The sequence below is a fragment of the Lampetra planeri genome, chromosome 3, assembly GCF_965212315.1.
Source record: "Lampetra planeri chromosome 3, kcLamPlan1.2.h2, whole genome shotgun sequence".
In the NCBI taxonomy this organism is placed as follows: Eukaryota; Metazoa; Chordata; class Hyperoartia; order Petromyzontiformes; family Petromyzontidae; genus Lampetra; species Lampetra planeri.
This window is the reverse complement of record NC_136109.1, coordinates 15,744,750-15,766,175: the sequence shown is the minus strand read 5'-3', so window position 1 is coordinate 15,766,175 and position 21,426 is coordinate 15,744,750. Positions and strand designations below refer to the sequence as shown.

Below are 21,426 nucleotides of genomic sequence, written 5' to 3'. Positions count from 1 at the left end.
CATGCAACAATAAAATAGAATGGGTTCACGAACCGATTTGCTGTACTACCATCTCGTCTCCTGACGACCTCACAGACCAGTTGGCTGTTTGGACGTTTCAGAAGTCTGCATGATCAACGAATAACTTGCCTTCATGCTCGCCTAGCACGTCCTAAAGTCGTTGGCAGTTTGTGTCCATTAATAGATGAAAAGCATATTTAGGAGTGCTTAGAGTGGCTCATAAGCAGACCACTCACGTGTTTTTCTAACCTCAGGTCTTCATCCACTGTTTAAATCATTTTCAAGCTCAGCATTAACATTCAACATGTATATTTTTTTGTTGCCATCGCAATGCAATTAATTCAATTAATTAACATAATTCCCTTGATTTAAGGTGGGGAGACAGCCTAGGGGTCAGGATGACCACCACAGAGCTAATTTGTTCAGACTTGATCGTTCTACCCTTGCAGCTACTTAGCGATGTTTATTGTGGAAGTTAACAAATTATGTTATCTACTACAAAATGGAGGTTAGCTGCAGCATAGTAACATTCTTTAGAATTTCTACATGCATTTGTGCCTGAGTTTGATAGCCACATATTATAAGTGAGAAAATTAATTAACCACGACTTAATGGGCTACAGCTTGTGTAAAATCTAGGGTATTTATTTACATATTTGTTATTTTTTGTTATTTTTTTGTGAATTTTTTTGCATTACACAATTCTATCCATGTGCTAATTTTACACCGTTAGCTGTAGACATGCAATTCAGGAATTGCATTTTCATTGCTTCCAATTTTTTCTCGGATATGAGATGGAGATTGCACAGGCACGCTTCTTTTGTAGCATGCCGTACTCGTCAATTCACGGGGCTAAAGTTAAATATATGACCAAATTGCATCAAATTATAATTTGACTGTGTGTTTGTGGTAGGTGATGGATGGACAATGGACACCTGATTTTTATACACGTCTCTCTGTATGGTGCAGTGATAAAGATTCCCAATTTCAATGCTTATTTTTCTCCACTATCCAAGCAATGCGTCCAATGCACATTTTAGAAATTGCCAACTAAATGCAGAATATTGGCTGACATTGAAAGCTGGATCATAGTGGGAGTGGCAAGAGAACTGGAGTTTGGCAACCACTGTCCTAGGCAGTGACATGGCCTTGTCCAAAAGGAAGTTATTAAGTAATAAAATTAGATATCCTTGGCATTTTGCCAGACCATGGCCATCACTCCCTTTTTTAAATGTAAATTTGTTTTCCCCATTTCATTTACGGGTGTATGGTTCAGGACTAAAGGGATGTGATTGTCTAGTTCTACGAGGGTCAAATACAATTCTGAGCTAATATGGTCCGATATTTTATATGCCATCGGCCACCAGCAGATTATGCTATTGAGATCAGGTTTAATTTGCGGCATCTTCATCTTTCGTATGAATATGGAGTCACAATTATACATCCATACCTCGGTTGGAAATCCAACTGATGTGTTCAGAGGACAACAAGTGTCCGTATCACTCGTGCCCTCAGAAACCGCTCGCAGCGGATGTGAGTCGTAGTCACATTTTGGTAATTATTTTATTTTCCGTTTGTGGAGTAAGTGATTGGACCTGCCGTGGCTAGTTCGGATATGATTAAAGGTAGCCCACTGCTTGTGGAGCAGTGAGCCTTCTGATGGTTGTATTGTGGAATTCGTGATAATTTGCCTATTCAATTGTTCATCCCCCAGTCTTCGATGTTACCGGCGTGTCTGCAGTGTTCCAGAATGGCTTTATCGATTTCAGATGCATTTTTTGGGAGGTTGTCCAGCTCTGGCTGGTTGGGTTAGGTCTTTGTGTTGGTAGCAGATGTGTGAGTGTTGTCATTTCACCACGGAGGAGTGCTGGTACGATATGGGAAAGCACTGGCCACCAAAGCCATGGGACCCATTTTAATTTGTCAGTTATGATTCTTGTCGCTGAAATCAATTGGAGTTCGACATTCCTCATGTGTGAGCTGGAAAGCCAAACTAAGGAACCAGTACACATTCGTGAAATACACCAATGTGAACAATATCGTTTCGCGCATCACCGTGTCGACAGGAGGCCCTTGAAGATCTGCTGCACTTGAAAGCCGCAGAAATTAATGTCCAGAGTCCTTCTCGCCAGCTGTTTGTTCAAGTGGAAAGGTTGAGATGACGGTCTTGCTTGAATCCAGATGAAGCAGCCAGTAGTGGAAGTATGCCTCTTGTGAGCATCACCTCGCCTTACAGAGGTCCGCGCTAGCTGTGTCATGAGAGCCAAGTGCTCCACGTAGGCAAACCTGTGCGAGGTTGTATCTGGCATGTCGCTGGTGTACACATTGAAATATGTCGGTGCCAGCACAGAGCCTTTATGTAGACCATTGTTTAGGACCCCATAAAAACTTTTATTGTGGCCGAGGAAGATGCATAAATTGTGATTGTTCAACATGCTTGAGAGCAGCCGTATTGTTGTGTGGTACTGGATGATCCTTGGATAATTATTTGAAGTAGAAGGCCATGTTTAAACATGGTCTGATACACGGATGTCAGGTCTACGCACGCTGCACCCGTCTTAAGAAAACGTTGATAACTTTCCTTGATGTGGTGTTGGAGAGCCACCACCTGGTCCTAACAATCACGTCCACCTTGAAAGCCCAATTGCTCCTTTGGATTGGTGGCCTCTGTTGCCAAGGCGAGCCTCTGAAGGATGAGGCGCTCCAATACCTTGCAGCAGATGTGAAACAAGGAGATGGCCCAAATAACTGGCTGCCTCAGTGTTGTATTTTTCCTCACTCGAGAATAGTGAGGACTTTGGATTTCCTCATTACTGTCAAAATGTTCGATGTAGCCAGGACACTGGAGGAAAATACTGTCAACCAGTGTCTTTTCTTTGGCCGAAGATTTTTTTTAAATCTGACAATATGCAATCGAGCCTGCCTGCGGCTTTGCTGGCATGGGCTGTGGCAAGGGCATCGCCTATTTCGGCCTGAGGTAAAAGGGAGCTGAGCATTGAGATGACGGCGGTGACAAGGAAGGAGATGGAGCAAGAATTCACCGTGTTTGTAGGCCTGAATGTATTGTATGAGAATGTTTCTTGCAATGCTGTTTCAACTATATAGCTATGTAAGCATGTGCAATTGCCTTTGTGTTAATTAGGTTAAAAAGAAAGTAAGTATTTCCGAGTAAACGTTAGTCAATACGGCGTAAGGAAGGCATCTCACATTGTGTGCTGTTAAAAAATATTGGGAATCCTATGCTTTGATCTGTGAGCAGAGTCATTCATAGGATGGTCGCGAGCACGTGCCGTGTGTATGCTGTTTGGCAGGAGGAATGTATCGGTGTGGAAATACAATGTGATTTAATATAGTAGTGTAATCATTAACCTCGTGCTCTATAAATGTAATGCTATTCACAGTTATTGTTTAGAAAACATATCTTGAAATGCACGCAATTTGTAATAGGGTCATCCACTATCCTTGGATGCCGTTTTGTTGATGATGTGCATAACTGCATATGTTACGCTCGCACTTATTTATTTGCTTTACAGTTACCTCTGATCTTCACATAAATGTTTTGTCTCTCACCTGGCCTAATTAATGCCAAACTGATTTATTGCTGAAACATAATGTGCGTGGTACTTCAGTTAAGCATTGATTTAGGACCCACAATGAAATAACTTGGCCTCGTCTGATTAGCACTGCATATTTCTTTGCTATTTTCAAGGAGCCTGAGTTGTGGATAAGTTGAGCAGGCTTTGAATTTAGCCCACAAATTAAAACGACGCTATGTTCCTCGAAACCCTCAGAGTCATCGTTTCAGAGCATTCACTCACACGTGTGTCAACAGAGGCGTCGATGATGCTGGGTTAAATAATGGTTGTCCTCCCCTCAATATCTATAATAGAGAGTAAGACATCATACCAATCACGTAACCATTACCAACAACCTTAGGGCTGGACCTCTGTCCAATACGGAAGGTGAATCGATGCCACTTTGCTTCAACGAGCGTGCTCTTTTTTAGGGGGCGTCCATAAATGACGTCACGCGATTTTGGACGGTTTTTGACCCCCCCCTCCCTCGTCACACAGCGTCACAAAAAGTCAGACCCCTCCCTCAAAGATGACGTCACAAATCTCTGCCCCCCCCCCCCCCCAAATAAAACATGCTTCAAATCGCTTTAAACTAGTGTCATTGTAGTGCGTATTTAATGTGCCGCTGCACTCTGATGTTGTAGGATTTTTTGTTTATCAAAAAGTCTATTTAATTAAGGAGAACGTGTTGTCTATATTTATTTAAAGTTGCGCATAATTTGTGGCGCACCGCTCCATTATGCGTGTGCCGTAAATCCGCCTCTTTTTTCTTAATTCTGACGAATGGCTGAAGATGCTGGTTGTAAGTACCAGTGAAATGTCGTTATCCAATTGTTAAATGTTGTCGAGTGCCCTCCAACACACACGGTGTGCTGAAGCAGTATTAAATTGCCACATTTGCTCATCGTGTGACAACTTTATTAATCGGCTGCGTCAGGTGGAGGAGGGTTTACGACACACATTCTACTTACGCAATCTGACCTGAAAATGAATTATGAATCAAGATCGCTTTGGTAACTGGTTGGCGTGATTTGGTCAAGGACCCCTGGAATGTACTCCTTTTTGCAGTGTATCAAGCAAACTTCTGGGTGCTACACCACTGTACCTTGTCTTTTTTTTCTGAAGCTTACTGTCAAGGATTAATAATGATGACATTTATACACTTATATTTGAACTAATGTTCTGAGTCCTTAGGGCTGAAAAAAACTAATGCCAAGAATAAAATAATCCCAACGCGAGATATTGAAGACACAGCCTTTGTTCATGTGAGCAGCTTTGGTCTCAAAGAACTATGCCCTCAGCCACAAAACCAAATCATTTCTTGTCAAAGGCTGTATATCTGTCACAACTCAACACAACGTCGTACTAATTGAGTTCCAGCTAAGTTGTATTAATACAGAATTTGTAATGCCACTGAGTGAACGAAACAAACCAAAAAGCGCTTTTAAGTTGCATAGCAAGACGCTCATATGGACACTGAGCCAGATAGGCTTATAGCCACTGTACGTATTAAACTGCGGCTCAGGGAGTTGGCTGCCAAATAGACGAGCACCAGTTAATTAGGGCAAGCTTATTTTCAGGGGCTCGGACGATCGGGGTGGCTGGACCCAAGAGGTGCGTTATTATGTGTTGGATTTAAACTGACACCTTGGAGGACCCAAGGTAGCCGTGTCTCCGTTTAGGAGACCATTAGGTTGACACAATGTTACGAGTGCATCTTAACAGTTTTCCCGTTTCAGTTTTATTCACGTGTGAAATAAAGTATTAACAACCTCCAACCATCGTATTATTAAACAGCCCTTAAACTGCCAATAGGCATATTTTACTTCCGCAAACACTGTAGCGTAAGGCTGCGATTGTGATGTGATAATTGGTTTGTAATATTAACGTTTTTCTGTAACAACATGTTCAAACATTAATGCCATGCAACTGCAGTTTGACATTCGGTGAAGCAATAATCGTGTTTTTTTGTGTTTAAATCTTGTAATGGGATTAGCACCCACCATTGTGTGCCGAGTGGAAGGTGCAATCATAAGCAAGATTGCGTGCTCGTTACCGAGTTTGCACCCAAGGTTTTAACAGCATCCAGAAACCCCGTTCGCGGTGTTGATTGCTACTATCCCTTGAGGCCTCATTACATAAGGGTGACTTCGCTCGAGCTGTCATAACAGCTGGGGTCAGTCGTGGGTCGCTGCTCCAGAACGATGTTTCGTAAGTGTCCAACGCCAGCAAGAGACGCCCGCTTTTATTAATAGCTTAAAGTGCCGCTCACTTGTCCGCGCACTGAGTAATTCGAGGGACATCATTTCATATGCGCAATTAACAGGCACACACCACAAATTGATTTCCGTTCCATTTTGTCTATTATCGTAGGACCGCAGGAGAAATTTATGTTCAGTCTTGAGTTAATTACAACAAAAAGCCACTTCAAAGAGGAATATTAAAACAAATATGTTATATCAAAACATGATGCATGCAGACAAATGAAAAAACAGTATATGGTGTGCACTGAATCATGATTGTAATGTCTGTAGAATTTATTTGGCTTTTAATATTGTTAATCAAAGTTTATTTTATTGTTTTAATTTCTGAAAAGAATTATAGCCACCATGGCAATGTTTATAGTTAACAAATAATTGTATCTTTACTTAAAGCATTCGTGACTGCAGGAATTCATACTCTTTGGGTCTTTCGGTAAAGTTACGTAGATAGAAAAAAAATCTACCCACGTGACTTTACCGAAAGACCCGAAAAAACACATTCCTGCGGAGGGAGTTGGTAGGAACGTTGGGTTGCTCGGTCAATGGCCAGGGTCAAAGGCGGCGTGGTGTATTCCGCAAATATGCCCGACTGTGAGGGCGGGCACAAGCCGGCGTGAGTAGGTTAAACGTTGAGTTTTATAAGGGCACCACGGGGTGACCAGCCCCTCCCCACCCAGCCCCACCCCTCCCACCCCCCACCCAGCCCCACCCTCCCCACCCAGCCCCTCCCTGCACGACGGACGGACACAATAATCCCCTGTGGGCTGGTGTAACCAGGAGGTTCCTACCCGTATAATTGTATGTGTAATGTAGTAACTAGTCGGGAGACGACCTTACGGGTAGCACACTCTTTATTAACACCAACTTATATTACACGGGTGGCTAACTGCAGCCTAACCCACGGGGTTCCCCTGGCTACACCCACACGGGCTTTTACGCCCCGTAGCTTCTCGGAACCCACCCGGCTGGGGTGTCCGTCTCGACTCTGGGTCCCACAGCCTCGTCCCACATGGACGTCAGACCACGGGTCCCACAGTCTCGCCTCCGAGCCACACAGGGTCCCGGCCCTTACAAGGACAGCGGGACTAGGGGTCTCAGGGCCCTACCTCTTCAACTCCGTCTTCGATCTTCAACTGGTTATCAACTCCCCGAGTGCTCCTGCGCGTCCCCCTTTATAGTCCTTCATGCGGACGTCGCTGAGAGCACCCACACCAGTTGACCAATCACTGCGCGCTGCCCACGATCCTATTTCCCACCTTGTGTCAGCGCGCACAACCACGCACCCCGCGCCGCCCCGTGATCTATCACTGTCGGCGCGCGTCAACACCACCACTACATATGTACTTGTTTGTATGTACGTGCTAGTTAAGGAAATATATGCATTTGACATACTTCATTAATGAATAAAGAGCAACCTTAATATTTGACCTTCATTTATTTAATTATTATTATTAATACAGCTGCAACAAAGGTGCAACTAGCGATGTGGACATTTTTACTGATCGAGGGTCTGACAGTGCAGTTGGTTCATAGCAAAATAAATTATTATTGGCAAGATTCCATCCAGTCGCAGGTCATGCCACTCAACCTTCAGGTGACGTGCACAAGCATTCTCTTGGGGCCACATTGCTCATACAAAAGCACATAATGGGCATGTCAAAAAGTGGATTTAATTAGTTTGCAGCTGTCTCTTCTTTCTACCAGCTGAGCTTACTTTAATTATAAAGCAGGGGCAGCATGCTGTAGGTCTCGTGGCCCCAAGGCTTACAGTATTACTGTATTTGTTTTACATTCAGACATGTTCTTTTATACATACTGTTTACATTAAAATAAATGCTGGAATATCAGAATTTTTTGGGGCAGGATTTAAGCTGCTTATGGTTTAAAACCATATTCTCTTGTATCAGCAGAATTAGGTCAGTGTTTTTAATGTCTTGTATGATGAGGATAGCATATGTCTTAGGGGGGAGCAGGGTAGTCGGTAACTATGTCTGTTGTTTCATCATAGTTTTTAAAAATAAATTACACTGAGAATTGAAAATGTAAGAGGTCGACAGATCTGGTGATACATCTTCCTCCCCCCCTTGAGAAGGGCAACTGGAAGAAATGTCAAGCACACTTTGGCAATTTTGGTATTAATTAAGCACCCGCTGTTTTGGAAGATTGCATAGGTTATGATTGGTTTTATAATTTGATATTATATATACACTATTTTCCAGTTGCAAAGTGGGTCATATGCTGCGCTATGAACCTAGTGACCTGAGTTAGATTGTTTGACGATGACTAACATCAGTGGCAAGTGATATTGAACCAGTCATCGGCCCTCGTCTCTTCACAAACCCACTCTTGACCAACATCGTGCAGTGTGGCTATACAACCCCAATAATTGACATTATTTTAGGGAGGTCTCCATTCATCAGTGGATTGACAAAAGGCTGAACAAAATTGTTATTCTAAATTAATGTACCAAGTTACCACAAATTTGAAAGCACATTCTTGTTTCATGAAGTTTAGAAAACATTCCCTTTCCAAAGAAATGTATTCATCGGGCCATGATATAAACATGGTGCTGATATGTTTTTATTTAGCCATTTTCTTGTTTAATGTACTGCAGTGGCTGCTTGCTTTCCAAGCATGAACAGTTAATGTGGCATAAACTTACGGTAAAAATAGCATTTAATTGCATGCAGAGCAAGTTCAGAAACTGGACAGCCAAATGGAAAATGTTTCGCCAAAAAGTGCACGGCTGTGTGCAGGTGTTTCAGCACACATGCATGATTACATTAGTTCAAGTGAGAGTATGGTGCAGAGGATCACGGTGCAGAGGATGCTAAGGTGATGATGTTGAAAAACATCCAGCAAACTCGATCCTGACATAATAGGGTGCACACCTGATGCTGTGAAACACATGTTTAAAATTATACTCTCATTTTTCAAATTATGTACAGTGCGTATATGTATGCCCCTGAACAAATTGCCGGAATGTGCCCGGAATTTCCAGATCTGTGAAGCTCAGCAGGGTTGTGCCTCGATGGTGCTTGGATTTGGGTGACCACCATGCATAAAAGGTGTTATAGGAGGCAAGACCATGAGATAGGCCACAGAGTGGAGTGTAGCAAAAGTCAACCGTGGAGCTGTACTCATATGCTCCCGCATTAATCCTCCACGACTTCACCAACACACACTGCCCAGCATTTTGAAGTATGGTAAAATAGCCCCATGAACCTGTGGCCCTCATTCAGCAGTGGATTGACAAAGGGCTGTACATGTACACATATACATACAGGGGAGGAGCAGGTTTGGAGCATTGCATTATGAACCCGGCGACTTGTTTTTTTAAATCAAGCCACGGTTAACATCAGGGGCGAGTAATATGTGATCTGCTCCTCGTCGATTCCCCAATCGGCACAACTTGCACTGACCAGCATGGTGAAGTATGGTCAAACAACCCCGATGACCAAGAGGCATTGGGAGGCCTTCATCCAGCAGTGGATTGACAAAGGTCTGTAAATGATTATATATGTTACAAACCTGACATCGTGGGTGTGATGCCCAGACATAACGTTCGATGACAGTATCCGAAGCAGCTTAAACTGTATTTTAAAAAATATATATACAAAAATATTACCTGCACACATAATGGTAGAATACAACCAAGGACGTTAGTTGAGGAGATTGAACAATGAAAATAAGATTTTATTCGGTTTCCGGGCGGATTATTATTACTTCGCAGGATTGTGAGAGATGATGGAGCGGCTTCATGAAGTCCTCATCAGTGGATTGCCCATGGTTGATATTGATGATCTAAGAAAAAAAACACATTAATAGGTCGTGGCGTAATGCACTTTCTAGCATTCATCAGCATACATAGTTACTGCCTTTTCAAACTCACGTATGTTGCGGGAGGAGTTTTTTAAAAATGCTTTAGCTACATACTGCATGATGAATATTGTTTTCTTAGAACTTGCTAAGTGAGCGGAAATGTAGCCTCTAGTGTTCTGAGCTGTTCCCCTCTCTGCACTGTGTTGTTGTTTCCCACAGGATGCCGCCTCAGTCTGCGACAGCTCCTCAGGAAGACCCTGTGGGGAACTCGGCTCCCCAAGCAACAGCAGTGTTTTGGGTAAGATTTGACACCACTTTCTGTCACTTATAATCCCGCTTCAGCGTTACGACTGTTGGAACCCGATCGTGCAATTTTTTTTTTTTCTCCTGTGACACTTTTTTTATAATATTTTTACGTTATTATTTTATTTATGGCGTTAATTGTAACGTGTGCGCGAATATCACAGTCTCTTTTTAGAACAGTCAGTTAAATTATCACATCGTATCTCCCAGAATGTCTTTCCGATGACCAAAAAGCGGGTGTTTTATCAAGCTGAATGGATTTAATTTCAAACCAAACAGCCAGGAGGATGCCACACTTCTCCACTGCTGAAGTGAACGATCGTGCGGTGTCAGCACTTCTTTTCCTTGCAGCTCGTAATCGCTTGTGGATCTCCGCATATTTGTGAAAGTTAGTTTATTGGCTGATATTTTCTATTTTTCTATTTCGTTCCTTTCGATGTCCCACGAAGAAGGAATCCCAGAAGCTACCTATGATATCCTGTATGCCGAGAAAATGTTTGTTTTACTTTTCATCACAAAACTCAATCATTTACGTTATTAATTTATCATACATAACACTGCAGTGTCAGTTAATGTCTTGGTTCAGCACTATCTAAGCTATATACATTTGTACTGAGTTCAACTGAGTCGCAGATGTACACTTGGAGGCAACACATTTATTTAGCACCAACACACGGGGTAACTGCCCCTTAACAGAATAACAACCTATGGTGGTGACCACCAGGCTAACTACACTAATTACGACGTAGCTAGCTACTTTGGACAGGGACAACAGCTTGGGTCCAGGTCCATGTGTTGGACGTAGATGAAGGTTTATTCAGGATGAACAACAACGCCGGCCCCTCTGGAGGACCCGGCTTATATTTTCTGCGGCGTGGCTGGCTCCGCCCTTGGCCACGACCACCTTCCAGAATCCTCGAGCAGGATCTGGACCCCGGCCACGTGACCACCCCTAGCCCCCACTTGGGGCCCCTTTGTAGACTTAACTGGTCACGTGCCCTCTCGGATCAACCAGAGTGCCATGGCCTTTAGTAACCTCATTCCTACAGCCGGCACTCCCACCCTCTATCCTGTAGGGGCTGGCACTGCACGCCAAGCGTGGTGTCATCTAGCGCTCACCGGGCCCCTCTAGGGCCGGTACTGCACCCACACCATGGTGGTGTCCGCGATGTCGCTACACCGCATGCCGTGCCTCTCTCGGGCCGGCACTACACAGCAGAGGTGTGGACTCGAGTCATGTGACTTGGACTCGAGTCAGACTCGAGTCATGAATTTGATGACTTGCGACTCGACTTGGACTTGCATAACAATGACTTTGTCCCACCTCTGAGATGTGGACTCGAGTCATGTGACTTGGACTCGAGTCAGACTCGAGTCATGAATTTGATGACTTGCGACTCGACTTGGACTTGCATAACAATGACTTTGTCCCACCTCTGCTACACAGTGACATCCCGTGATGTCACTATGCATTTAACATATATATAAAACACACATTTTTTTTTTATAGTTCATTTGATTTTCTGCTGCTTTCTTGCTTATCCACATTTCAGATCAATGAAGCTGAATTGACCAAACAGAACATGCATCACCGGACCACCGTTGGTACAGGTGGTCTGCGAGGCACTGATCCAATGCAGGTTGATCCGGAAATAAAAACAATGTTTATACCATTGTTTTGGACATTCATTAATATTTTACTTATGATAATAATTAAAAATAAGTTAGGTAAACCTATCCTGATTAAACTACACTAACAAAAAGATCTAAATGCCCCCCCCCAAAAAAAAATCTTATAGCTGCGTTTTTTATGTTCCATTAATATAAATCACTTTGTATTACTGGTATTTAGAGATTAGTGAATGCGTTTTGCTTCGAGGAATTGGCGGGGTTGTGTGGTCCGCAAATATTTCCACGCCGGCTCGGTGGTCTGCGGGCCAAAAAAGTTCGTGAAATACTGAACTAGAGGGGAGACCCTTCTGACAGCAGTTCCATGAGTAAGAAATTGCAGGGCTGCACCTTTACCATGTCATTCGTTCCAGCCTTCTATCAGATTCCAACCTTTTTACAACATTGACACCCGACCTCCAAATCATGCCCTTATCAGAAACCCATAATTTGGCCTTAGGTCTCCCCCTTGGTTGCCGACCTTTGGGTTCCCACTCCAATGCCTGCCCTCGGTAATCCTGCCCCCCTCTATCCTACATACGTGTCCCACCCATCACTCCCTCCTCCTATTCCTCCTGATCATGTCTACAGTGCTTTCCTGTCACGCTTTTATAGAGCAAATGCTATCCTGCCATGAAATACGTAGTATCCTGTCCATGTCACCACTATCATCATCATCGGCCATGATATATCCACTGCTGGATGAAGGCCTACAACAATCAAAACTGTCTCTCATTGCCACACGAGCAGCTATGTTCAAGGGCTAGATGCTTCTTGTGTAGCTGTTCTCTTGACACTTTACTACGACAATTATTACTCCTGCCTCAAACACCAATCTCTTAACATGAACGTTGACCTTTCAATACCTTCAAGGTGGTTAATGTAGTCCATAAAACCCCACTCTGCTAACATAATGCATCAGTTTAACCTCTTGCTTATATCCCCCTCCACTTTACTACCTAAATACTTATTCTGGGCTATCTTCACATGGCTCAAGACCACATTTGAAGACCATACTTTTCACAATCTTCCTTTACTTTATTTCAATAATAATATATTTAAGCTCTGTTAGTCATTGGGGTTTAGTTTAACCATACTTCACCATGCGGGACAGTATGGGATTGTGAAGTGTAGGGCCCAGGACTAATTCATATTTCACCGACCACTGACATTAGCCATAGCCAGGAGGCCAACTCAGGTGGCCAGGTCCTGAGCACAGTGTGCTAACCACTGCACCACTACCTCTGCCTTTTATTAAATATTTAGTGGATTCGTTTTTGTAATGTTGATCCTAACGTGCAATGTTGATATGTTTTTTTTACGATTTTCTCTGAAGCTACTGTTACCTCACACATTGTCAAGTCCAATTAAATGGTAACCATATGAAAAAAAATTGCCTCATACTTCTGTTGAATTCAGCCAATTGAATCAATTGTTGATAAAAAAAAATTCAAAAGCCTTTTGAAAATCCATGACACATTTATGCATGTCCATTTTTCTACTGTAAATCAAAGCTAATATCAAATACCTTTCTTCTTCTGCAGTAACCATTCCATTTCAAAATCTCTACTTTAGTTACCCTCAGGGCAAAACTTTTACTTCTCTATAGTAATGATGCTGAAATGTTTTGACGTGATTTCCAGCCTGAGGCCTTTAACAACAAGGTCCTAAGAATAAAACCGTTGGTTTATTGCTCGCGGGTATTACACTTTGTCACTTTGGTTTTTAAGACAGCTCTGGATGCATTTAATTTTAGCATAGATGCAAAATACGGAATCATACTCTTACCCATAAGGTGTGTATTTGTTTAAAATTGTGGATGGGCTAATGCAGGGGTCGGCAACCAAAATAACAATAAGAGCCATTTCTTTCCAATTCGGTACAAAATTCAGTATTTCAAGAGCCGCAATGCATCTGAGTACATACTGTACATACGTACATATCGTCAAGAAGCAGCCCGTAAAGAGCCGCATGCGGCTCCGGAGCCGTAGGTTGCCGACCCCTGGGCTAATGCATTAAAACGCGTGTCTTTTCTTCCCCATGGAGCACAGCATTCACATTGCCAGTTCTCATTGGACTGTATCCCCAGCATCTTTGCAATTCTCTCGCATATTAGTTCATCAACTCATAATGAATCTCAAAAAACGACTGTTGTAAATAGCATTCGAGGGTGACGACGAGACCTGTACAACTCATTGGACATGAAACGCCTTAAACAGCCATAAGGAGTGGAATGAGACACAATCATTATCCTTCGGGGAAGATTTGAAGCCAGGTCACAGATGAGCTGTCTCGGATGCCTGATGAAGGGATTTGACCACGAAGCCACCCATTCCCTTAAGATTATTGACACTGTGTTTTCATCAGAGGCAGAAAAGGCATTTGGGAATTTGCCAAGGATTCATTCTTCTTGCTGTAGTTTGAGTATTTATGGTCAAAGCAGGGGAGAATTTTTTGTGTGTGTGGTACGTCAGAGCCAAATTAACAGCTTGCAAGAGCCTCATGCCTTCCGGTGAAGCTAAAGCATCCCTCTAAACAAGATATACTATATACAGATTAATGGGGCTACTCTGTATAAATATAGTATTTCAACATCAATGCATGCAAATAAATTTGCCCTCATTCCTAGAGGCCTTCTGCTGTTCATTTGGCAGTCGCCTATCGTAAAGGACATTCCTCGGCTGCCTCTACCAACGTCCCAAGCTGCTGCGCTGTCTTTGCTCGCTTCAAACTACTTGTTTTGGTTCATGTTTGCCCTCTTCAGTTTATTTTCGGAAAACAAATTGAAAAATGACGTCAGTGCCTCATGCGTATCATTTAAAGGTGTGAAGGTAAAGGTTCAGCCCTGATATGTCTTATTCATGCCACTACTGGCAGAAGGGCCCTCCCTAAGAATGAGTTCCCCTTCTACACGGTATTTCGACCTACTCTTCGATGCCGGGATAACTTTTGAATTGCAAATGCATTGTGCTGACTATTAAACCATGGCTTCATGTAATATATTATTTTATTTAAACTTAATTTGGAGCTTTATTTTATTTAGTTATCTGTCTTATTTTTTCGTTGTGCATTTGTTTAGGAATCATCGTGCGTGGGGTTATGAACTGGATTACTGCATATAACAAACGTTCAATGGACTTGCTCTCTTGTACCCCCTTGCCCTGCCATGGCCAAAACCACAAACTCATTTGCAGACAACTGTTAACAAAATATGCGAACAATGTTTGCATCCCAGTTTTTGTTTATAAAGCATGACAATACATAACCAATAAAGATTAGACTTTATGCACACTTCTTCGTAGATGCTTAATATAATTTCCAAACTGTACGCATTTATAATTATAACAGATGGTGCGGCTTCCAGTAGATGTTTAATTCCTACAAGAGCAATCAATCTTAGCTAGCCAAATGTTTTAGTACCAATAAGTTTGGATAAAACCACAAAAGACATTAAGCAAATTATAGACTCAAGGGTCTCAGACATTGGTTCATCCAGTGATGGCCTTTAGTCAGTATGAAATAATCTTACAAAATGTTTAAATAAATATGCATTATTCATAAAGGCAAGCAGTGCATTAGTTATAGTCACGTGTATGAATGTGTTATTTAATTCATGTACATATAGCTAGAGTATACGACAGTAAAATCGATTTCAATCATTTTCAATCCACCAATGGACGATGGCTCTTCCATGCCTTGTCAGTCTTGGGTGTTTTTCAAATCATACTTCACCATGCTACTCAGTGCAGATTGGTGAAGGAAGGTGATGCAGGACTGCTTCCGACATCACTCGCCGCTGGTGCCAGCCATGCCCGGGAATTGAACTTGTATCACCGGGTTCAGAGCACAGCACGCTGACCACCACACCACCCCTCCACTCCTCACCTCCCTTGTTGCTCTATATTGCGGTGCAGTGCGACGTGGATCAGATAACACGGCCTGCAGATCACTTTATTTGATCTGAAGGGAACTCCTCCTATCCATGAATTCTTATTAGTGACCCCCATCCACCAACTCATTCCAGATAAGGTTGAGTCATACTGTATAAGAAATAATTAGGTCGGTCAGTAGATAGATTTGAAGAAACATGTTGATGTACTTCAAAAGCACAAAATGTCATTATTCCTTTTAGCTGCAGTTTTGTTTTTGTTCTCCACAAGATATAGTTTTAATGGGATTTATTTTGGGATCGCCATCATATATTGAGTCTCATTATTAGAGCGCATATTTGTTTATAAACAGTAGCCAAGGGAATTGGTCAAGCATCACAATGCAGAATCCTCCTGAGCATCACATAACACTTGAAAATATATAATGAGTTAAATGTAAATGAATTATGCATCTGCTCATCGCTGCATTTCATTGCTCATATAGTAGCAGTAATAATGATAATAAAACATCTGCAGCCCTTTGTCAATCCTCTGCTGGATGAAAGCCTCCCCACGCTGTTGTCATGGGGGATGTTTTGGCCATACTTCACCACGCTGGTCAGTGCTGGTTGGTAAAAGGGGCAGACTCACGAAATATTACGTACCACTGTTGTCAGGCATAGCTGGGAATCGAGCAGAGGTCGCGAGGTTCAAAGAGTAGTGCACCTAACCATTGCACCACCGCTCCCCTCCCACCAGAAAATTATTCGAATTAAATTGATTCAGAAACCTCAATGCAGCAAGAGAAATGTAATTGGTTAGACGTGGCTACATCACCTTCATGCCTTGAACTACAGTACTGCCCTAATGAGTTTTAATTTCACAGACTAAAATGTAATGAACTGCAATATGACTTGTAAAAGTCTTAGATTATATATCCATTTTGTAAATGGATATTAATTTGCGTGGGCTTTGTGCCCATGCAAACATTAAATAAAGTCTTGTCTAGATCTGTCATTATTAAAAAATATTCAGCTGAAATTAACTTTGGAGCTTTGGGAATATGTTGAAAGGAAGCTTTCTGCACTTGGCCATTGAATCTAATGGCTATCTGTCAGCAGCTTGGCATTAACAATCACACCGTTTCATTTCACTGTCTGATGCAAGATGAGTCTAAAGGCATTTTCCTACATATGTCAGGCAGCCTCATGACCCTCCTACTGCTGTACGCAGAATCCTTTCATGAGAAATAAACACGACTGTTTAAATAAAATTTAGAGACACAATATTTCCCCTTTCTGATTATTACGAACATTTCGGTAGGCTTTCACCTAAATAGAACACAGAGCAGATACGACCGACTCTTGTATGAAAACAAATTCTGCATTTACACAAACAGTCCTTTAGTGAATCCACTGCTGGATGAGGTCACCCCAATGTTGTGTGCGTCAGAGGTGTCACTTGACCATACTTCACGCTGGTCAGTGCGAGTTTGACGCAGGCAGCACGTGTTGTCTTGCCTTTTGTCGAGTCTCTGGACCTGGTTTGAGCGCCCCTATTCGGCGTAGCTCCTGTGGTCTGCTGGCCCCTTGTAGGACTCCTTCCTCACGTCAAATTAGGCGACAAATCGTACAGGTGTCCGTCCCTTTACGCGGGTTCTGTTTGTGAAATTTCGCGATCAGTCGTTGGAATACACTCGCGTGCGGCTATAAGGTTGGACGTGGGTGCAATACCTTGTGTGTCCTATTCACACTACTTAGCAGGCGGCCGTCTTGTTCGGTGTCGCTTTGTGCACCACTGTTTTCTTGGAACGCATCTACCGCATATTGTGAGGGAAACCTGCATTGTTATTTATTTATTTATTATTGTTTACCTTCATAAAATAGGGTAATGACATAGAATGTCTCCTCTGCTTTGACTGGACGTTAGGGTAATTGGTTTAATTGCGGACAAGCTTGTGGTCACTTTGACACTGAGTCACTAACCTAGGACAAATGAGGAGCAGCTTATTAATTACATAGGGGAGCATGGGTACGAGGCATGAATGAGCACGGCTAATCTGCAACCCAGATAATTGCCCAAAAATAGCTGAGAATTCACTGTCAAATTATTGAAGAATTCTTCTTACCGTGGGTTTTCCCATGTTGCTGTTGTTTATTTGGCTTTTGGCAAATGTGTTATACAAAACAATTTCCTGTTTTAACACAGCGGCGGCTATTGGCTGTGCTTGACCCACTCGTTTTTAACAATTCTTAAATGTATTAATTAAATGTCGTTCACACTAAATTTGCAACAAGTGTGGAAACTATGCTAATTATCACATTCATGCTCAGCAATGGGAATTTTACGGTTGCTAAGTGACTAGAACATTTACGTCATTGCGTATTTTTTATTCGGATTTATTTTCTATTTTTAACCTACATGAATTAAAATATCATGGACAACATTCCTAAATAATAAAAAGCAGGAGTTAAAAAAAATAGTTTAACCTTTTATATTATGATGACTGAAAATCCTTTGTTGGCATACCTGTTATCCAAGTGGCGTTTCCTCTTATTAATTACTATATACTTAATTATATATTGTTTAAACATAATTAAAAATGCATCCAAGTTTACCAGAAATTATTCCGATGCATCTCATATTTATGCATGTGATGCATTTAATATTTCACTTGACAGCATTTCGAAATAAACTTTTTATTGTTGCACAATGTAATGCTATGTTTAAGGGTGGCGAAGTGTTAACACTTGTGCCTCAAATCAAGAAGGACCTGGGTTTGATTGCTAACTAGGGCGCCTTTCTGTGTGGAGTTTGTATCTCCCCCCCCCCCAAACCCCCGTTCTGCGTGACTTTCCTCCTGGTTCTCTGATTTCTTCCCATAGCTAAAAGCAACAGCAACAACGAAACATTCAAAATACAATATCATTGGTGTTGGTCAAATATCCAATGCAGGGACTCTCCTGAAAAATAGTACTTGGGCTCAATGTGACTTTCCTGAATATATTAATTAATAAAGGACACAGTTATATGGCAGATCAAAAGGTCTTTGAAAAAAATGTATCCTGCCCGTTATCAGCATAAACATTTAGACGTTTCAAATGTACATCCAGTCAGTAAGCGCTATCTGCAAACTACTGTGTAAACTACTGGCTTCATAAATTATAGTGCACAGATGCCAGTGGGTTGTCAGGAAAACACTTCCCTTACACAGCTTATACGAGTGAAAATACGAGCAAATGTGGTTTGAATGTTTACATGTTTCAAACTCCAAAATGTAAACACAACGAGAGCTTTATTTCATTAATTCATTACATTTCTTTTTTTTAGTAAAAACTCGCCCCCATTACGGAGAGCATCGCAATACTTTACAGTGTAAATTAAACGAAGGTTGTCAAAAATGTAGATTCACATAATATCCAGACTTCACTTCAAACACAGATGTGTTCCCTCAATGGGCTGTCTCTTGGTCTGAGTGAAGGATGTGAATCAAGCACATCGCAGCGTGTAGACATATGAACTTTACAGGATTTTTCTGTTGCGTGTAGTCACTTGAAGATTTACACTATTGAAACCTCACTTGCCAGTAAAAAATATGATAATTTTTTTTTTACCCTTCTATCTGGCAACAAAACTGACACCTTTTTTTACAAGGAGTCATGTTTGCCATAGACCACAATACCTGCAGCATATATTATCAGAGTTATGTTTTTTGTTTGCATTATGGCTGCAGGTATTGTGGTCTATGCAAACATGACTCCTTGTAAAAAAGGTGTTAGTTTTGTTGCCAGATAGAAGGGTAAAAAAACAATTATCACTTGAAGATGTTTCTTGTTCATGTTTTTGTTTTGTTGCGGTTGCGCCCGAATCAAGAGCCGTGTGGCTCACAGGGTTATACCTAATCAATGAAACTGAACTTAATATCACATCTTCACAAAGTTATTTTGAAATAGGCCCTCATATTTAAATGTTGCACTTGGATTCATCGACACCGATGCACTCACCAACCAACATTTGGCAAACAAAAATTTGCGCAAAAAAAGACCTTGTGATGCAAAATCTAAATATTGACAATGAACACATGCTGTCATGTACTGCAGCAAGTGTCTAATAGGGTGATGCTTATCTTCGTTGGTGAGACGGTGGCGGACATTACAAATGCCCATAGCAGGGGCCAGTCAATACATCGAACAACTTCATACTATGCTATTTCATTTACCAGCTAGCCCACTGAGCTATTAACTCTTTTTCAGATGTGTCCTGTACACACATGATAGCTCGTTGAATTGGATAATCACATGTGAGAATTCATAGAAGCAGCCTAATAATCTCAATGCATGTTTATAAATGTGGACAGCAAAAGCGTAGGACCCAGAAAAAAATCCACGCAACCACAGGGAGAACCTGTAAACTCCGTATATAGTACACATGTGTCAGGTTCAGGATCGAACCCACGACTCCCTGCATGGCAGGTGAGAGAGGCAACATTTCACCCCTGCAGAGCCCCAACCACTCTTTAATACCCACAAAGTGGTCCTTAATTTATCACTCCAGAGTGATGATAGGTTAAGTCGACCCCTGACGAGGATTTGAACTTCATGTTCTCAAACAATCTAGTCACAGCATCTCCCAGATGACTGTATAGGGACGGATTCTCATTTATATGGCCAAACACATGACCTTGGCGACTTACCCCGCTCTTGGTACATTTTTCCAAATTCTCTTGCAAAGGCACATTAACCATCTTACGAATCACAACAACAATGTTGACATGTTACTAGTATTGAACATACATAATTTGAAAGCAGCTTCATCAAAAAGTCCTCCTATGTGTTTTCGGATCGTACCACGTGTTGTTTAGCACGATGATGTCTGACCTTTCGCTCCATGTCCCGAGAGCTTATCCAGTCATTCAGAAGAAGAAGAACCGAATCCCGAATGAGCTCCTCGTACGTGGAACAAAACGTCAGGCATCCTGCGGAACGACTCTTGGTAAAGACCGAAAACACATCGAGAGCGATGGAGCACAACTGCGAAAACATCTGCTTTATTATCACGTAGCAGTAATTCCTTATTCCATTCATATGCCTAATCGTTTAGAATGTTGCCATTACACAGTTATTCATTACCTCTGGGGCCCAAACTGTGTGTTTCTCAGCTGGGTGCTAGTGGCCGTTAGAAGTTTTCTTCAAAGTAAAGAGCTCCGCGCTGACGGGGAATGATAGGTTTCGTCAGAGTAAGTCCATCTGTCAAGCCCTGCGGACAGGTTGGCTGTAAGCCACGCACGTGTGCTGCCTGGTGAGCCTTTAAAAGGCGCATCAAAAAACTTGGCCGCCAAGCACAGGGGAGTTTGGCCCTCGTTAGATCAGAGAATGTCCGTCTTAACTTCGTTTCTTGCCAGGCTGTTGTATCTTAGGTTCAGTGGGAAATGCAAATGTCAGCGCACTTTGGTGTGTGCACTGTTCACCATGCTTCTCCATTAAGCAATGCTAAGGCTGGCCAACTGCAAGATCTATGTTGATCTGTGTTTCCTTTTCAAGACAATCAATCAATGACGAGATCAATATGTGTTTGTCTGTGTGTATGTGAGCGGTAGTTCAGTAGATATCACGCTGTGTTTCCAACCCGGCCACCTGGGTTCGATTCCAGTTCACAGCCACCAAGACCAATGATTATTAACTGAACCGATTCTGGGCCTCCCCTAAGTCGACTCAGCCCCAAATTAATACAGGTATCCCTCGATTTCTGCAAAAAAAACGCGTAAAACGAAATTTTGTCAATCGAAATGGCTTTTCCCATTAATTGAATACAAAACGTGTGGGATTTGTTTCGGACAGTCATTCCAACTCTACTCCAAACCTAAAAATACACACCTATATCACTTTTCACGAAACAAAAACAATAAAGAAGATACATATGAAAACGATAG

General features: G+C 42.1%; 1 protein-coding gene across 3 annotated transcripts in view; it reads left to right on the top strand.

Annotated features, from left to right (window-relative positions):
* SNCAIP (synuclein alpha interacting protein) overlaps positions 1-21,426 on the top strand; it is a 223,611-nt gene that overhangs the window by 144,373 nt on the left and 57,812 nt on the right. For all 3 annotated transcript variants that reach the window (XM_078621833.1, XM_078621816.1, XM_078621826.1), the window contains exon 4: positions 9,877-9,955. In XM_078621833.1, coding sequence (XP_078477959.1) covers positions 9,877-9,955 — 79 coding nt within the window. The remainder of the gene's footprint in view (positions 1-9,876; positions 9,956-21,426) is intronic.